Source organism: Drosophila willistoni (genome assembly GCF_018902025.1).
Source record: "Drosophila willistoni isolate 14030-0811.24 chromosome XL unlocalized genomic scaffold, UCI_dwil_1.1 Seg142, whole genome shotgun sequence".
NCBI lineage: Eukaryota > Metazoa > Arthropoda > Insecta > Diptera > Drosophilidae > Drosophila > Drosophila willistoni.
This window is the reverse complement of record NW_025814053.1, coordinates 5,722,474-5,740,732: the sequence shown is the minus strand read 5'-3', so window position 1 is coordinate 5,740,732 and position 18,259 is coordinate 5,722,474. Positions and strand designations below refer to the sequence as shown.

Here is an 18,259-nt window from a genome sequence, read left to right as displayed (position 1 = left end):
CGTAATATTTGCATTATAAGCACTTTAAACTACTTTAAATTTGCAGGCCAGGATAATGTTCCATATCTGTATATAGAGGGCAAGGCAAAAAAAAAAAGAAAAAAAATGCAATTTCCGCACAGACGCACACATTTTCCGGCCAAAAAAAAAAAAAAAGGAAAAAAGAAAATGAAATAATATATACTATATATGTACATATACATATATACATATATAAGGGAATGGGGAGAAAGAGAAAAGAGGAAAAGACAGAGTCAGAGAAAGAGAGAGAGAGTGAGTAAGGCATAGATAGAAATGTGTGTGTGGTGGGAGAAGGGGGTGGCAGAAGGCGAAAGGATGCGCGAGGATGAACACAACATAAAAAAGAAAAAAAAACTCAATTTCCAAACTAAATTCAACTAAGTGTGTCTGTGTGTGCGTGTGTGTGTGTGTGTGTGTGTATAGAAAATTGTGAAAATTGTATTTGGCAAACGCATTAAACTTTCATTTTTCTGTCATGCCAAGGATAAAACACACACCAAAAGAGACAGAGAGACAGACAGAGCGAGAGAGTGAGAGAGAATAACCGAAGAGAATGCATTTATGTGCAAAATCAAAGCGAGAGTTCTCAGCTTTTTCGCCACCGTCGGTCTCTCCGTTAAGTCAGTCAGTCCGCCCGTCTGTCCGTCCGTCTGTCTGTCTGTCTGTCTGTCTATTCGCGCGCCAGACTCAAAGTTTGCGCCAAAAAACTTTTGTCATGAATTGAGGCTTGGGAAATGTGCGAGAAAAACACATCAAAGCAATCAAAAAGTGACGCCAGAGCAATTGAAAACTTTTCGCATGAAAAAAAATCATCCCTCTCCGACCCCTCTCCCCCACCACCCCACGAGAAAAAAAAAACAAATTTGAAAAGGGTATAGAAAGGCAGTAAGATTGAAACTGGAGAGTAGGAACAAAGTGTGGGCAGAAAACGCATCAATGCACTTGGCTAAGCAGAGACAGAGACAGACACAGAGAGAGAAAGAGAGAGAGAGAGAGAAAGAGAGAGATATGGAGAAAGAAACAGCGGGGGTATGAAAGAGATTTGATTATCATCGTCAAAAATGCCAATTGCCTTCCTACTCCCCTCTCCCGCTCTCTCTCTCTCTCTCTCTCTTGCTTTCTGGCCAAGTTAATGGCTTTGTTTGCCATGGCTAGCAGCCAAAAGAAAAAAAAAATCACACAGCAAATGCGCTATGATCACGCCTCCTCCTTTTCCACCCCTTTTTGTTCCTCCAATCCTTGGCAAATAATGAGTTCAACTCTGTTGTTAGACATTCTCATACCAAATTGCAAGTCCTTTTTTCTTGGCTTAATGTTCGTATTTTCGCTGCTGAGAAGTTCTGACTTTTCAAAAGTTTAAATAATTTGCACATAAAATATAATTTAATGCTTTTCGGCTCTACACTTTAGTTGCATTTTTCGCCTCAAAAATGTGGGTCAAATGCATATAACTGACTTTACATATACATATACATACATACATCTATTGTATATATGTATATTCCAGTCGAGCGCGTGCCAATATGTAAATCTTTTGGAGTTTTCTTTATTTTCCATTTTTGTTGGCAAATAACTTAACTTAAGCAAAATCTTGGCAAAGGCAAATGCATACCATGCAAATAACATACATATATTAGAAATGGGTGACAGCATTTTCAAAAATACCCATCAAATGCAGGGTATATTTGGTCTGGGAATGGGAGGAGAGCACTTGCCCGATTGACTTGAATTCTATTCACTCTAAGAACTGTATCCATAAGCCAAAGAGGGTGCTGAGTGCCCTGAATGAATAGAAATGAAACTGACACTCATCTGATATCATCATATCATATCGGATAATAGAGAGAGAAAAAATAAACCCAATTGACTTGAGAGCAGCATTATAAACAAGTTGAATAGATCGCAGGCCTACCTAGAGGTCGGTTGCTCCCATTCCTCTTTAGCCCCACTCAAAAATCTCCCCCCAATGGAGGGGCAAGGCACTTCTCACTTCCGTGTGTGTCGCATTGCAATGCATTTCCAGCTCGAAATTGGATTGGATCGTTCAAGTTGCGGCTGGCTGTGGCACATTATGATTGCTTTTCATTAGTAAAACAGCTGTCTTTTTGTAGTCTCTCTCTCTGCCCCTCTCTCTGTCTCTCATTCTCTTCAGTCAGTTGGTAATTTTTTGTGATATGATTTTCTATATCTATCATCTAGAAAAAGTTTGTGAAATATTTGTGATGATTAGCTCAATTGGCTTCAATTGAGTTGAAAATACCCAAATTGATATAAGACACTTTTGAGAAGAGAAATGAGATTAGATTGAGAAAATGAGATGAAAGATGGTTGTCTGTGTCTGTGTGTGTGTGTGTGTGTGTGAGGGAGATGGAAACGAGGTTAAGCTTTAGTCCTTATATGTATATCGTAGATACGTATTTGCAACCAAGTGCGTCCATGACCTTTGCGGCTACTACACACAGCTGGCTGGTAGAGAGCTGGTTGAGACTTAAAGGCAAGTTAAACGTTGCATGATGCTGCGCCTGTTTATCTTTTGGGCTGTTGCGCCATGGGATGGCATCACTCACTCAACTCGAGCATACCATTTAACTCATTCGTATAAAAGATATACATATAAGAGAGACGGGGCAGACACACGCAGCAGCAGCGGCAGTGGCAGTGGCAGCATTGGCATCGGCATCGGCATCGGCAGATGCCGCATAAACAAACAACAAATGGAGCGACATCGACTTTAGCCACCCCGGCCACCACTCTACTCTCCTGTGTGTGTGTGTGTGTGTGTGTGTGTACCCCATTCTGTTGCGTTGGTTGCACTCGATTAAAACAGAGGCGAATGTTGCATCGTGTGTCGCTTTTGTTGCAGGAAGTGCTCATCTTCATTTACGTTTTTCTTTTTTTTCGTTCTTTCCTTCGTTCGTTGGTTTTTTCGGTAGATAGCCTGCCAATTTAGCATCTCTCTTGCATCTCTTTCTACAAATATGTTGCTCTTTCCCTCTCTCATTTCTCGTACATTTGAAATGGCAGAAGTTTTCGCTAATTAAATATCTATGAATGGCGGTTTTTCTGTGTTTCACTTAATCCAAGCATCATCATGCTCACTCGCTTGCTCTCTCCCTCCTCATGCGACTTGCCTTCAATCTTTCATCTTCTCTTCTCTTCTCCTCCACTTCTTTATTCGTTGTCGTTTTATGTTTTAATTTTGGCCTCTTCAAATTGGCACAGGAAATTGCTGAAATTTTCCATTTTGAGTATGTTCGAAATTATGCAGTTGTTTGATTCTTTCATCTTTATGTTTCTTAAATACCCTTTAATTAGTTTCTAGAAATCAGTTTCAAAATATTCAAAACCAAAATATGTAAAATATCATTAAATACCATAACTTGGTCTATCACAGAAATGTGTGTAGTTGGTTTCAGTTTAAGCTTATTTGGTTAAAGCATTTGAGGATAATTAGCTCATTAATCGCTTTATTTGTTTCTCTTTCTCTCCCTCTCTCTGTCTCTCTCTTTCTCTCTCTCTCACTCTCTCTTTTTGGGTGCTTACTCTAGAAAAGAGAGAATTAATCTGTTTAATAGTCAAAGTGAAATTTACCATCAATCTTTGACTGAAAATGCCATAATTCCTATTCTCTCTCCATCTCTCTTTCTCTCTCTTTCCCTTTCTCTCTGACAGCTGCTTAACCCCAAAGAGATAAAACTAAAATAAAAGTAGGGCGCACGCGGAATTAAAAACCAATGAAATGTCATGAGGAAGCCAATTTTTGGTAAAGAAGTGAGATCAGAAGGAGAACGAGGAGGTCGCAGTAGGTCGGAGGAGTCACCTCTGTTTCTGTTGCACGCTCACACACACACCCACTCGAAAATCAAAGAGATACGCACACTCACACACACACACACACATATTTGAGAGGGGGTGGGCTTTGTGGCAGGAATTGGAGGCAAAGTGGCAACACTTGAACGAACGCATTTCCCCAAGCGCTTTTTCTGCTTTGATCTGATGAATGAATGAATAAGTGAAGAAGGCAAAGAAGTAGAAGGAGAAAGGAAACCGCCGATTTACTTAAGATTTGCACTTGTTCGTTTGTTCTCGTTCTCACTCTCTCTCTCTCTCTCTCTCCCTTACTCTATTATTCTTTTTCGATTGATTTTGGTTTTTTGCTAGTGGTTTTCATTTATTGGTCAGTCAATTGGAACAAGCAAACGAGACTCGTTTCGGCCATTTTTGTACCCTAAACATTTAAAAGGTATAACAGAAATTGGAATCAACTTGACATAAAACTACAATATATTCATTTAGGAACTTGAACCATTTAATACTAAAGTTAAGTCCAAAGCTCATTTCAGTTAGAGTACTAAGCAGTTGTTTGATCTAGCATTTAGTTAGAGAGTCATTAGCAACAATTTTCAAGATGTTTGACTCTTTGGAAAGGAAAAGATTCTTCTTAGAAAAGATTCTTCTAACTAACTTTTACATTATGAGAAAGTGAGAGTATCCCAAAGCTCAATGGATGAACAATTACTTTTTTTTTTTGCTGTTGCTATTCTTTTCTAAGTATTTTGTATTTCGTATTTAAAAGCCAAATTGCTCCCAAGGGAGGGAGGGAGTGAAGTTGCGAGTCGATGCGATGGGATTGGGGATGAATTTGGGTTGGGGTAGTGTGGCAGTTTTTCGATTTTGGTTTCAGTTTGAGTTTTGTGTTTCAACATATTTTGGGTTTTTAGCAATTTATTAGATGAAAATCCATATATCACTAATAAGAAGAGGCGCACAAGATTTCTTGTTTTGTGGTTTGTTATTTGCTGTTTGTTGTTGCTGCTGTTGTTGTTGTTGTTGTTGTTGGCATATTTGTCAGTGTGGCATTACTAATTGGTGATTACGAGCGAACGGAAGTCGACGAAATATTTCACTTCATTCTTGATTTTTATTTATAATTTTGGGTTGTTTTTTTTGTAAACATTTTCCAAACGTAAAGTGACGACGAAATGAGATGGCGAAACGAGCAAGCGAGCTCATAAAAGAAAAGAAAAGAAAAGAAAAGCATCTCGAGCAAACGAATCAACGAATGAACATTGACGGAAATTCAAGTAGCTAAATTTAAATCAGCTGAAAGAAAAAGAGACAGCGACAGAAAAAAAAACACACACATCCGCGAATGAGTTTCGGTTTGCGGCCTGAAGGCGTAGTTCAGGATGTTTTCTCGAAGGGTAACCAACGCTACATGAAATTGAATTGTCGTCAAGTGTAAACTAATTTTCATGACCTCCCCATATCAGTTGCTGATAACCGTTTTAGTACTTCGGGTTGAAGAGGCTTCACTTTCCCAAAGATGTCATCTCCTCTTCCTTGGTAATCAACTCGGCACTACGCCCATGTGTTTATCCATAAGATGTAGCTGCTGCTTAGCTGGTGTAGTATCTGATGTTGCATCTGATGCCTGCTTTTCATCAATGGGCTGCCTGCTGCCTGCTGCCTGCCGCCTGTTTTGGCTCTATGCCAATTATTGTTGCTGTTTGCAGTTGTTGTTCTTGTTTTTGTCAGAGAGACAGAGGAAGATCCAAGACAGCCAGCAAGTTTGTCAGAAGATGCTAAAGTTTTGTGTATATGCCACCCCAGCACTATAGCCCCTCGCTCCCTCCCTCCCTCCATCACTCCTCCTACCACTTACCACTTGAATTGCCTGTAGGCCAATTTGCATGTGTGTAGGGAAAAGGAAAATTCATTCATTCATTGGCTTGAGTAAAAAATGCAAATGCAAATGCAAAAATGCAAATGCAAATACATAAAACTTAAGCGTTTGGCAAATACGTTTTTCATCTTTTGCTATTTTTGTGTATATACACTTGAGTATATGTGTGTGTGTATTGCTTTTCTTTCGTTTTTTTGGCCAAAATGTTAAGTATTTTTACGCCTTGTAGTTTTCGTTGTATTTTCCTTTTACCTCAACCAGAAATGAAGGGGCGTAAAATTCATATTTATAATTGAATTCTCCATCTGCAAATTGGCATTTTGCAGCAAATATTTTTGACAGTTTTTGAGTATTTTTGAGAGCGGCAGCTAACAGTTTTTCCATAGTTGAAGTTTAATTGAAATTGATAATTTGTTTTTTTATTATTTAAAATAATTGTTTGCGAAATAAAGACTCTTTTAGACTATATTTGGTTTGTCAGATTTGTATTTCTATATTCTTCGATTACTTTTTAGTATGAGCCCTCGACCAAATGAAAGAATGATCGAAACATTTGAGAACACGCAGAATATTCACTTTTTATTCGAAATATTCTTAAATGATTCGATCATTCATTCATTTGGTTTTGCTTTTAAGTTTGAAATGACCACTCAATTAAATAGTATTTGAATAAGTGATTTTTGTAGTTGTCCTCGAATATGAGTACCCATTAACGAGTACTCAGAGAGTATTCATACAGGGCTTTTATTCAATTATTAGATCTCTTTCAATTTAACACCAATTTCGTCTTTATAAAGAATTCTTTTTATTTGTTGTTGTTATATTCTTGAAAAGAGTAATGTAAATGCGAGACATTTCGGCTGCTACAATTTGATGGGGCATGCCACATGGCCTGGGCGGCGGTGGCAACAATGTTTGCCATCAAAAATTTTCACAGCTAACGCGGGAGGAGGATGAAGAGGAGGAGGAGGGGGGAAGGAGCTGAGAGAGAGTTGGGTGCCCTAGACAAGTGCAATGGCCGCCTAATTGCGCTGGCAAGTGCCATACGAATGAATCCCCGAGTATGAAACACCCAAACATGCCAATCAACACTCATCCCCTCCCTCTTGGCACCCCTCTCACCCCATCTCCTTGCCCAAGCGCTTTAGCTCTGCTCATATTGTCTATGTACTTTGTTTCTCTCTCTCTTTCAGCTTGTAATAATTTTTCGTGAAAAGTTGTTTTATTTTCCATGCAGTTCATTTTATGAGCTGATTTTTCCTTCCTCCTTTTCATTCTCGTTGCTTCTCAGATTTTTGTGTGTGTGTGTGTGTGTGTTTTGCTGTTTGTTGCAGTCGTTAGAGAAATTCATATATATATAGATATATGTTTATGCATGTATTTTCCTTTTTTTTGTTGTGTTTTTTGTTGCTTTTTAATGGCTGAGACTTTGGTTCTGATAATTATTATGGCGCTCTTGACGCCTTTATTATGTGTAAAACGTTTCGCAGGCCCCCAATGTCGATGGATATGTTGGCATTTTTTTCTTCGATATATAACAATTTTTTGTTTCTTTCTAATTCTTGGTTTTTTTGTTCAGTTCTGGTTGAATGTTATCTCATTTGAAATGCAAAACGTTTATGCTTGTCGAGGAGATTTAAGCTCTTTCCTAACACCTTTTTTCTTGTCTTGCATTAACGATCTCTCAGTTAGATAGATCGAGACGATCCAACTCCGATTAGGAACTCAACCGATGTGTGTGGCACTCTGTTGTTTTTGTTGTCGTTGCAACAATGAGCCACTCAAGCGGAACTTTCTTCATCCAATTTCTGTGATTGGTGAAGTGACAAATAAACGTTAAACTTACTTTACTCAGATTGTGTGTGTGTGTGTGCGTGTGTGTGTGTGTGTGGGGGCGTAATACATACCAGACTCGTAGGGGGAAAGGGACTTTGGTTTCGGATGTCGATGATCACTTCTTTTTTTGGGGGGCTTGGTGCCCCTGGACAGATGCATGGGTAGGCAGCAGTTGATAGGTAGGTAGATAGGTAGGAGATAGGGAACTATCCTATACTTTGTGTGGGCAGGTCAAAAACCAAGTGGCTGTTCTTCTTCTTCTTCTTCGTTTCTTCTCGTTTTCATCAGGTCCCCTTCTTTTCTCATACTTTTTTCTCTCCATTTATTTAACAAGCTGCTGTCAGTCAGTTGATGAGTTGAAAATAACAACGAATTGTAAAAAAAAAAGGGTGAGGGCTAGAGGAAGTTGTTTTCTTTCTACATATATTGAGAGTTTAATTAGAAACAGCGAGAGATAAAGAGAGAGGGAGAGAGAAAGACATTGCCAAGTCAAGCAACAAACTGATCGATCCAATCGTTGGATTTCTGCAACATAAAAGGGTCTCCTTTTTTCCCATAGCATCCCTAAAAATTGTTCAAACTATGAACTACTCATTGGATCTCTTCAGTTTAGAGCAAGGATCTTGCGTTTATATTCTTCTTACTTTAATTACACAATATTTCAAGCGAAACAGTTAACATTTTGTTGGCTTAAGGCATAGAGTTTTGCTTTTTGGTTTTTAATTTGAGTTTTTTCTTCGACTTGTAGCCAAAAAGTGTATTAAATTTGTTTGTTGGCTTAAATCGTTTGACTCTTGAGAGCCAAAAGGAAAAAAAACAGACACAACAACAAACAAATTGTTGACACGAATGTGCAACAAGATTTTTCACTTAGCCAATTTTGCGCCTCTCCTTACCATTCCAAGAGGTTGCGTTTTGCTTTATTAGCTCAACATTTTTGTTTTATACATATATGTTGTTACTTTTGTTTATTGGTTTAATGTCAGAGACAGAGAGAGAGAGAGAGAAGGAGATTCAGAGATTCCGAATCAGATGCGACGACGACTCTCATGTGTTTGGATGAATTTTTTTCATTTTTACGAGCGTGTCTTTTGAGGGCGGCTGAGCCCAGATAGTAATCAAAGATACAACTGTGGGTTGCGGGCACAGAAGAAAAAAAAAATAAACAGACCAAAATGGAGTATTGTAAGTGGGGAGGATCTGAAGGGGGGCTAGAGTAGATCAGGGCTTTGGCCGAGAAGAAGTTTGAGCTGCCTTTAGGCTCTTTGTTTGTATTGCGTTTGTCTCGTTTTTGTGCGAGTGTGTGTGTGTGTGTGTGTGCATATGCTATTAGCATTCTGTGTGTTAAGGCTTTCATCTCTGTTACACACCCCACCTCTTGCCTGGCCCCCCGTTCCCCTTAGCCAGTCTCACCCTCACCTTCTTCCCGTTGGTTCGTTCATTTTCAGTTTCATTAAATAACAAATTGCTCTTTTGTTATATGTATGAGCTTAACTTTTTTTCTTCTTTTTCATCTTCTTTATGTCTATGTGTGTGTCTGTGTACTGTACTTTTTTCTTTCTTGTTTTTTTTTATTATTAATGTTGTAAAAGGAATATATATATATATATATATATATGTATAGCAAGACGAAGTCGAAGCAAAAGATGCGACTTAAAAACTTTGTTATTTGCCTTGGCTGCGTTTTCTATTTTTTATGCTTTCAATAAATATTAACATTTTCTCCTGTCTCTTCTCTGATTCCTCTTTCTCCTTATTTTGTGCTCTCCTACTGCCAAATAAAAAGTTTGCCTTTGTCTTGAAGGGAGGGGGTGAGGTTTTTTGCGGGGAGGACTTGAGGATTTTGCCCTGTACTCTTGTTATTTTTAGTTAGAGTATTTCACCATTTTTCATGTTTATAAAATGTCTTGAAAGATTTTAATCTCATTTTGCACAGAGAAAAAGTCGTTTCACAAATATTTCATAACTGCGGGCATATTACCAGTTTCCCCCTCTCTTTCTCTCTCTCTCTCTGTCTCTCTCTCGCTCTCTCTCCTTTGTTGTGATAACTTATCAGTAGCAAAAGCTAGAGAAGGAGCTCTTCAACCTGTTTCACAAAAGACAAACGAATGTTTTAACTTTTTATCATTGGCAAAAAAGGCCGCCCATGCTCATTTAGCATTCATATTAAAATTCTCTTAATAATGGATTAATACAAAAATATGTATATTAGTTGGGGGGGGGGAAGGAAGAAAATTGTTTTCCCCATTCTAATCTTGGCGCAGTTAGTCAATCAACAGACAGATGTTGCCTCTTTTTCTTGCCCCTTTTCTTCTTCATAATTTTTGTTTTTGTAGGTGTGAACGCATATTTTCTTTCTCTCTTCTCTTCACAGGCTGCATTGTAATGATCATAATGATGATAATGATCAGCAACAGCATCATCATTATTATCATCAACATTGTGAAGAACATGCGACAAAAGTCATAAATTTAAAAGCAATAAAACTTTCAAGACAAATAAATGCCATGAAGTAGATGATGAAGCATTCCAGGCTTCTCTTGCATCGCATCCTTCTTACTTCATATACTTTAATTCAGACAAAGAACGACAAGAGAAACTGAGACAGAGAGAGGTAGAGATGGAGAGAGAAAGAATGCCTATGTGTTGTAAGAAGATACATAAATCTCGAAACACGCAAAATATTTAAACAAAAAAGCAAAAGAGAATTATAGGGGCGTCAAGCAAATGCGGCTTGAACGCGTGTCTTGCGGTTGATCTTCTTCCCCTCCTGTTTTGGCCCCCTTATCACACCTTTTTCACACACACACACACACACATTGCATAAAACGTGCACAGAGAAGAAGAAGAAAGATGAGAGACCTTGAAATGCACATTGCATATGACAGGGGCGTTAATTTATGTGAGACAAGAGGCAACAACAACAAAAATAATATAAATACATGCGTATATAAAGCCTTTAACATAAACTGGCGAAAGGGGAAAAGGCAACAAACATTATTTATTTGCGGTGAATGAAAAACGAAAGGGGTAATTTTTGAAAATTTTCTTATCCAAATGAAATCTTTATTCAAGTAAATATTTAACAATTCATTTGAGAAATAATTCAAAACGTCGGGGTCATTAAATAAGAAATATGATTCCATTTAAACTTTGTTACTAAGTCATTCAACAACTTACAACTCTCGACTAATGAAATATTTTTAGAGATCATAACAGGAATTAAAAAATTTTAAATTTCCTTCAGAGTCAGGATAAACAACACAAAGATATCGCGACATTTTGTAAACTGATTTGCCAAAAGATGCTAAACAAATTTGGTTATATATAGACGTCGGGGTCACCCATTCCAGCTTAATGCGGACATCGGGGTCACCAAATAAGAAATATCTTGAAAAAGCAATAATCTTTTAAACAAATGTTCTGATGATTCCATTATTAGCAGTTTATAAGTACCTACTTCTGTTACATTTGGAGAGAATTCTTCGAATGGAGTCAGCTCAATCAGTAATTGAACTGAAAGAAATTTTCTATCGCTTCACTTCATTCGTTCATCTTCATTTCTTTGTCTCTGTAATCTTGTTGAGTTCCATGATAAAGCGTTTTGTGTATCTTAAGCTTAAGGGAAAACAATTTGCATTCTATTATTTTTGCCATATTATTTTCAATTTATGTAGATCATTTGACTTCTAGTTACATTCTTGGTTGTAGGGCAAAGCAAAAACTCTACAAAAGTAAAGAAGAAGAAGAGGAATTTCGGTGGTATCTCTCGGGCGACTTGTTACTCAGCAGTTGGCTTAAAGATTTACTGGTCACATGCACAGACCACGCTCAGTCGATAGCAGAAGGAGGAAGAGGGGGCCAGAGGAGGGGGAGGAGGCATGTCGTTGCCATTAATCTACCTATATATCTTCTCTCTTTCAACCTATCTGCCTCTCTTTTTTCGGACTGGGCTACCAAGTTCGCTGCACTCCGAAATCGACAACGGCCTACGCAAAAAATGCAGCGCGAAAAAAAGGCCGGGGAGTAGGTTGGGTTTATTATTTTTTCTTTTTTGTATTTTTATTTTTTTTGGTTTTGTAGTTGCTTAGCGCGCTGCTCCTTAAATTTTGTTTTGTAGTGCAAATCATGTTGACGCTACCCCTAGCCCGCGACCCTCGGACCCATCGCGCCTGCCACCGTCCCCACCCAGTTGCTCCGCCTCCTCCTCCTACTTCTACTCCTCAAATGCTACCAAACGAGTTCGGATCAGGTTTGTGTTTACCAAACAAGAAGTTCCCGTAGCTCGATTAGGATCCACAAGTTCCAGGCGCAAAACGAGTTTCATAACCAGAAGAGAGTCAGTAGTTTTTCCCTGTCCCTCTACTTCTCTCCATCACTCTCTCTCTCTATCTCTCTCTCTCTCTCTATCTTACCCCAGTCATGTCTCTCTTTATCCCAAAAAAACAACAACAAAAATGACAAATTTCGTAAGTTGCCGACTTTGGAGTACCTTTAGAGTTTGGACTTCATTTACTGAAGGGCGACTACTTTTCATTGAATCGTATATACCCGGAACATTTTCATATGAACGAGAGGGTAAAAAGTTGGCAAGTTCTTCATACGAAATGTCAACGACTAAATGTAATTAAAATTGATTTTATTTGTTTTATAAGGCACAAAAACCGAAATAAAACAATTAAATGTGTTAAGCGGACGATGGAAGGGCCAGAGAAGAGCACAGAGGAAAGGGTAGAACAAGGGTGAGGGCGTAAGAGCCCCTTTGGCCCCCTCACAAACCGAAAACCATTCCGAAAAAAGTAATTTGTGTCGACAATTTTGATTATTTATAAATATAAATCGAGCGAAAGAGTGGGCAAGTGAGTGAGCGAGTGAGTGAGTGAGTGACTGACTGAGGAAAAGCGGGCGAAAGGGCGAATGAAGGGAAAAAACATTTGCCACAAATGTCAGAAATAATTATCATGACCCAACACGGCATTTCATTTGACATTATAAGCGCCCAAGAATCAAGACGAACAACAAGAAGTACAAGTCAGAGTCGCAGTTAAAGTCGAGTGAGTGGAAGTGGAGAAGGGTTACCCCCAAAAACAACAACAGCAATATGAACAGACGACAGATTTTTATGCCTTTTGGCCTCAGATTTTTCTATACGGTGGGGGGATTTACATAGATTTTCCCCCCACAACAACAACAACAACAACAACAACAGCAAGAAAAGCACACACCAAAGAAAAAGAAAAACGAATAGTGGGGGCAAAAAAAAAAAAGAAAAGAAAAATAATGTTTCGAATTTTTATGAGTGGGAAGTGTGTGGCATGTCGACGGGGTCCATATAAAATATGTTTTTCCAATTAGCGTTTATTTGGTTTTTCATTTTCTGTTTTTATGTTTTGCCCAGAGATAAACAACCCAAAACAGAACAGAGCAAAAGAAGCAGAGAAAGAAACAGAAACAGAACCAGAACCTAGAGGAATAATTAAGGCAGGCCATAAAACCAAACCAAAGGGAAAAAATGGGAGTAGACGACGACGACGACGGCGACGACAACGATGAACGGCTAAACAAAAACTGTGAAATGAAAGTGTCGTGAAAATTTTTCCAAAATCAACTGTAAGTGGAATTTGATTTGAGGCCAAGCTAATTGGCCCAGCTACATAGAGAGAGAGAGAGAGAGATCAGATTTTTCTGATCTCTACGGCTGCTTCATCGAGCTGTTTTTTTATGATCACAATTTTGAATTTGGATCAATTTGTGAAGAGGTTTTTATGTGTCTTTGTGAGAAATTGATTAGAAATAACCTGCGATCAATTCATTTATTGCGCTCTTCAAATAATTGCCGCACATTTTTTGGTTTTAGACAGAGAAAACTTGCTTCATATTGATTAGTTTTCTTTTGTGAATGGCAAATAAATTGTATTTATTGTTTAAAACTTAATTAAGTAAAACAATATCAAATATATCTGTATGTAATCCTTCTCTAAGCCTAGACCTCTTGTTACTTATATGCCAGCTATTCACCCTACCAATGCTTTGATCTTATGTATGTATATAGATTTTGGGCCAAAATGAATTCAATTTTAGACAATTGCCATTGCCATAATGGCTTCGCATTGATTGCTGGGATAACCGTTGCCATAACCTCGCACAGTTAGCCAGTTTGAGCCAAACATATTTGTTACACTTGGCTTGCCTTTTGCCACGCTCCAAACGGCGCACTTTCGACTTCTCCTTCAGCTCAGCACCAGCTCTCTCCACACTAATCACAAAATCCCACCCATGATGTTTGAGGCAAACTCAAAGTCATCGTGTAATATTGGAGGGAAAAATCAAAATCGGAATTGAAATCGAAAAATCAAACGCCCAAAATGCCAAACAATTTCAAATGTAATCCCCGTTGTTGTGGTCGATAGAAAGGAGAGAGGGAGTAAGAAACACACACAGAGAGAGAGAGAGAGAGAAAGAGAGAGATCTGTTTAGGGATTTTCATGTCAAATTAAATTTATGATATGGCAGAAAAAAGAAACCAGAAATACACACAAACAAACATAGGGAGGAGTAGGAGAATGAGGAGAATGAGAGGGGAGTAAATCAAAATTGTAATACCTAAACCAATAGACTGATTTAACAGTAGACGCATGTACTTAAATAGAGCAAAAGCAACAATAATTACAGATTAAAATCAATTTGCCGACACCGCAAGTTGCAGTTGTAGATGCAGATGCAAATGCAACCGCAACATACAGATACGGAGATACATCTGCATCCGCATCCGCATCTGCATCTGCATTCGCATCTACTTGTATCTATTCATCTATGCAATCTGTAAGCCAAAATTCACTCATTAATCAAATATCTATGATGTGTGGTCAATTCAAGGGATGGGAGAGAGTGTGAGGAAGATTGTGTGTGTGTGTGCGTGTGTGTCTAAGGGGCGTGGCATTTTAATTAACACCCTACAATGCAATGAACTTGCACATTCTCGGGCCCACACTTCACAGCTTCACATATCGCCCATCATCCGCATCATCATCAATAGATACATTTTGTTAACCTCAGCATGTAGCTTCATCAGATCGTCTCCCCATCACATCTTTCCATCTCATCATCATCATCATCATCATTCAATATTATTCAGCCTAATGAAACATTTGGCAACAAAAAAATAATAATAACTTCACATTTATTAAAAAAAAGCGAGCAAAAAAAAAAAAACGAAAAACATGAAATGTGAAATGAATGTGTGAAATATTTCAACAAAAAATGCTTGTTGATGACCACCACGCAATGGATGGATGGATGGATGGATGGAAAGATGAGTCAGTGTCAGAAGGCACAAAAAAAATAACACAAAAAATTTATGTTGGGATTTTGTAATCACATAATTACAAACCCGAAAGACACTCGCCATGAAATACGATGCAAAAAGGAATTCCAAAAAACAAGAGCAAGGAATTCGGGGAATGAAATTATGACACTTTTGTGCTGCTGCTGCTGCCGTTTGGGGTCAACTTTCAATTCCCCATAGCGTGCTTCACACGGAGTAAATATATCGATAATTACATTCCATTTTAAAGGCCAATTGATTTTCGATCAAAGTTGAATTTAATATTACCTAAAACTTGGGTTTAAATCGAATCGAATCGAGGGGCCATTAAAAATGTTAGCTTCAGTTCTAAATTAGTTTAAAATGTTCTTGAGTTTACCAATGAGAAGACAAGTTCTTTCTAATTTGAATATTCTGTAGATATGTTAAGGTGGAAAGAGGCTAAATATGGAGAAAAGGACTCTTGGCTTTTTGGGTAGCATTGCCTCAATCAATCGCCGGCTATCGGTGACTTGTTAAATATTGGGACAGAAGTCATTTACTGACAAATGTTTGTAAGTGACTGAACCTATTAATTTTATTATCTTAGCGATATTCATCAGCTAAAGTTGGAAATCTTGGACATATTTTTTTTTTTTGGCAATCATCCCTCTATGAGAATTTGGCATTTCCTCTATGAGAATTTGGCATTTCGTTTATGAGAATATGGCATTTCCTCTATGAGAATTTGGTATCCAGTGGTAAATTGTAAAGGAAAAAGCGTAACGTCATTATGGTCACAAAGGGCTATTTAAATGATCAATTTCAACTCTAACCCCTTGAACCATTATTATCTATTCACAGCATTTACAAGGACTGGCAAATATGTGAAGAATATTCAATACAATTTAATTGAACAAAAGAAGTTGAAGAAGAAGAATTCTTAGTGAGAACCTACCAAAATAAAATCATAAGAACACATTCTGCAGACGAAGGAACGACAGAGAAAAAGAGAGAGAGAGAGAGAGAAAGTTCAACTTTTTGGTGTATTCTTCATTATTAACAAGTGGAATTGTTGGCGCGGTGGCAATGCCTCCACGACGGCCCCCACGGGCTCCCCTTAACGGGGTGACCGGACCGTGCCCAAATTGAGAAAAATCACGGAATAAAATAATCGAAACAAAAAAGCAAATAAACGAAATAAACAAACCAAACAAACAAACAAACAAACAAAACACTTTAAAGTGTATGTGTGTGTCTGTGTGCACGCTTCTCGTGTATAACTGATTAATTATTAAATGCAAACGTGGCCAATAATAATTAACAATATTCGTAATTGAAACTGAACTGAACTCAAACGGTAACGGTGAAGCAAAAAGAGTGGGCGATTCATTTTTGCTACACTTCGATATATATATATATATATATAGACATACATATATTTAACATAAATTCGCATAAAGTGCTGGCTACAAACCAAAATGACTATGAAATCGATAAAGTACTCCGATTGTGATACCATTATGGATGGCTATAATCCAGTGCCGCCTCCATTGCCACGGCGAGTGCCGCCTGTTCGTAATATTTATGCTGAACCCTTTGCCCACGAGCCGAATCATTCTAGCAGGTAATATCGAAAAACAAAAATCAACAACAACTACAACAACTACAATAACAACAACAATAAGCTGCAGCGATAACAATTGCCGCTTTGTATCTACTTACTCTTTCCCCGTAACCCATGTAAATAATTGTAATTAACTGAAGTGCCACCGACCCGACCCCTGCATGGGGTTAACTTGGAGGCTCTTCAGTTGGTTCAGAGCATGGACCACCAGAATTTGCCGCTAGCAATTTATAATCGAAATTTCCAACCCTTCCCCACCCCCCCCAAAAAAGAGTGCATTTCGATTTTAAATTGTGAATTTTCTAAACAAAATACATAAATGAAACAATTTAACTGGAAATTTTATGAAAAACTTGCAACAACTATTAAATCCAACTAATTTAACCAATATGGAATTATTTTAGATTCAGGCTTGGGCTTAATTTCCTATATTTCCTTTCCATGAAAAGGCACTTAAAGGATTAGTTTTGTATGGGCAGTAGGCGCGAATAAGGATCAGCCGCATTCGAAATGGCTTCCGAATAACCGAAATGCATGAATGAATTTGAAAAGGATTATTAAAAGAGATTTCGTTGGATATGTTTTCGAAGAGCTAATCGAAGCATTGAGATCTTGAATCTGGATTTGGGACGCTAAGTCGTCTTGAGGGAAATGATTTTGAATAAGGATTTTAGAGACAAAACAGGACTAATTGGTATATAAAGGATGGTTAATGAGAATATTATGTTTGGCGATAGACCAAAGATAAATAAGATTCGGAATATCATCCATCGGAAATTTGAAAATACAATATCAAGAGAAAGTCCAAGGAACTAGAACACATGTCACAGCCGCTACACTTTTGCCCAAGAGGGTGATGCATATTAAAAAAAATATTTTATATAGGAAAAGAGAAAAAGAGGAAAATAAAGAAATGGAGGTAGAGAGATAAAGAGAGAGAGAGAGAGAGAGAGAGAGGCAAACACAGACAGAGATACAGTCGAGTTAAGTTGAGTTGAGTTGAGTTGAGTGTACACAATATGCATTTTCATATCTGAATAAATAGATGTGAGAGGTGCAGAGTTCTCTCTCTCTCTCTCTCTCTCACTCTCTCCAAGTCTTTTTCTCTCCGTGTCGCATATGCGATATTGTATATCCTTTTTTTATATTTTCCTTTCTTTTTTCTTTCTGTTTGTTTGTATTCATAAAACACCCAACAACAATGGCAAATAGAGCCAAACAATCAACAAGAAAGAAGAGCTAACTACTTGATACCCTTTTAGCATGTTAGGAGCCCTTCAGATTGCCAAGTGCGTGTATGCCCCATATGTGTTTTTTTTACAGGGTAACCGCAAAGCTTACATATCTCGCATGTGGGCCAAAGGACTTCCGAGTGGGTGGTAGTCGTTGGGTGGGTCCAAGTGGTAACCAACAGTCAGCCAACTGATAGAAGTAGGATATGACGAGGTATAGAGAAATAGGGATAGGTTGATGGGTGGTGAGGATGGGAGAGGCTTCATCTCACGCCCGCCGATTCGATGTGTGTGTGTGTGTGTGGTAAAAATGCGGCGCAATATGTTTGCCTGTCAGTTTCATGCATTTCATATCGAAAACCATTCGTACTTTTACTTGAGTGAGTTTTATGAGCAACGAGCCGGGTATGGAACGGCAATGGCAACCAACGCCAACAATAACAACGACTGAGTGGATACATCTATGATGATGCTCCAGTGGATACATTGTATCCCTTTCAAAGATATAGGGACAAACGGTATAGACACACACACACACACACACACAAAGCTGG

General features: G+C 38.2%; 1 protein-coding gene across 2 annotated transcripts in view; it reads left to right on the top strand.

The window, feature by feature from the left end:
• LOC6644718 (teneurin-a) overlaps positions 1-18,259 on the top strand; it is a 139,089-nt gene that overhangs the window by 21,630 nt on the left and 99,200 nt on the right. Inside the window, exon 1 of one of the 2 annotated variants that reach the window (XM_002067513.4) lies at positions 16,083-16,473. The exons of the other annotated variant lie outside the window; for it this stretch is intronic. Coding sequence (XP_002067549.1) covers positions 16,328-16,473 — 146 coding nt within the window. The 5' untranslated portion in view covers positions 16,083-16,327. Of the gene's footprint in view, positions 1-16,082; positions 16,474-18,259 lie in introns of those variants that run through there. 2 annotated transcript variants of the gene reach the window in all.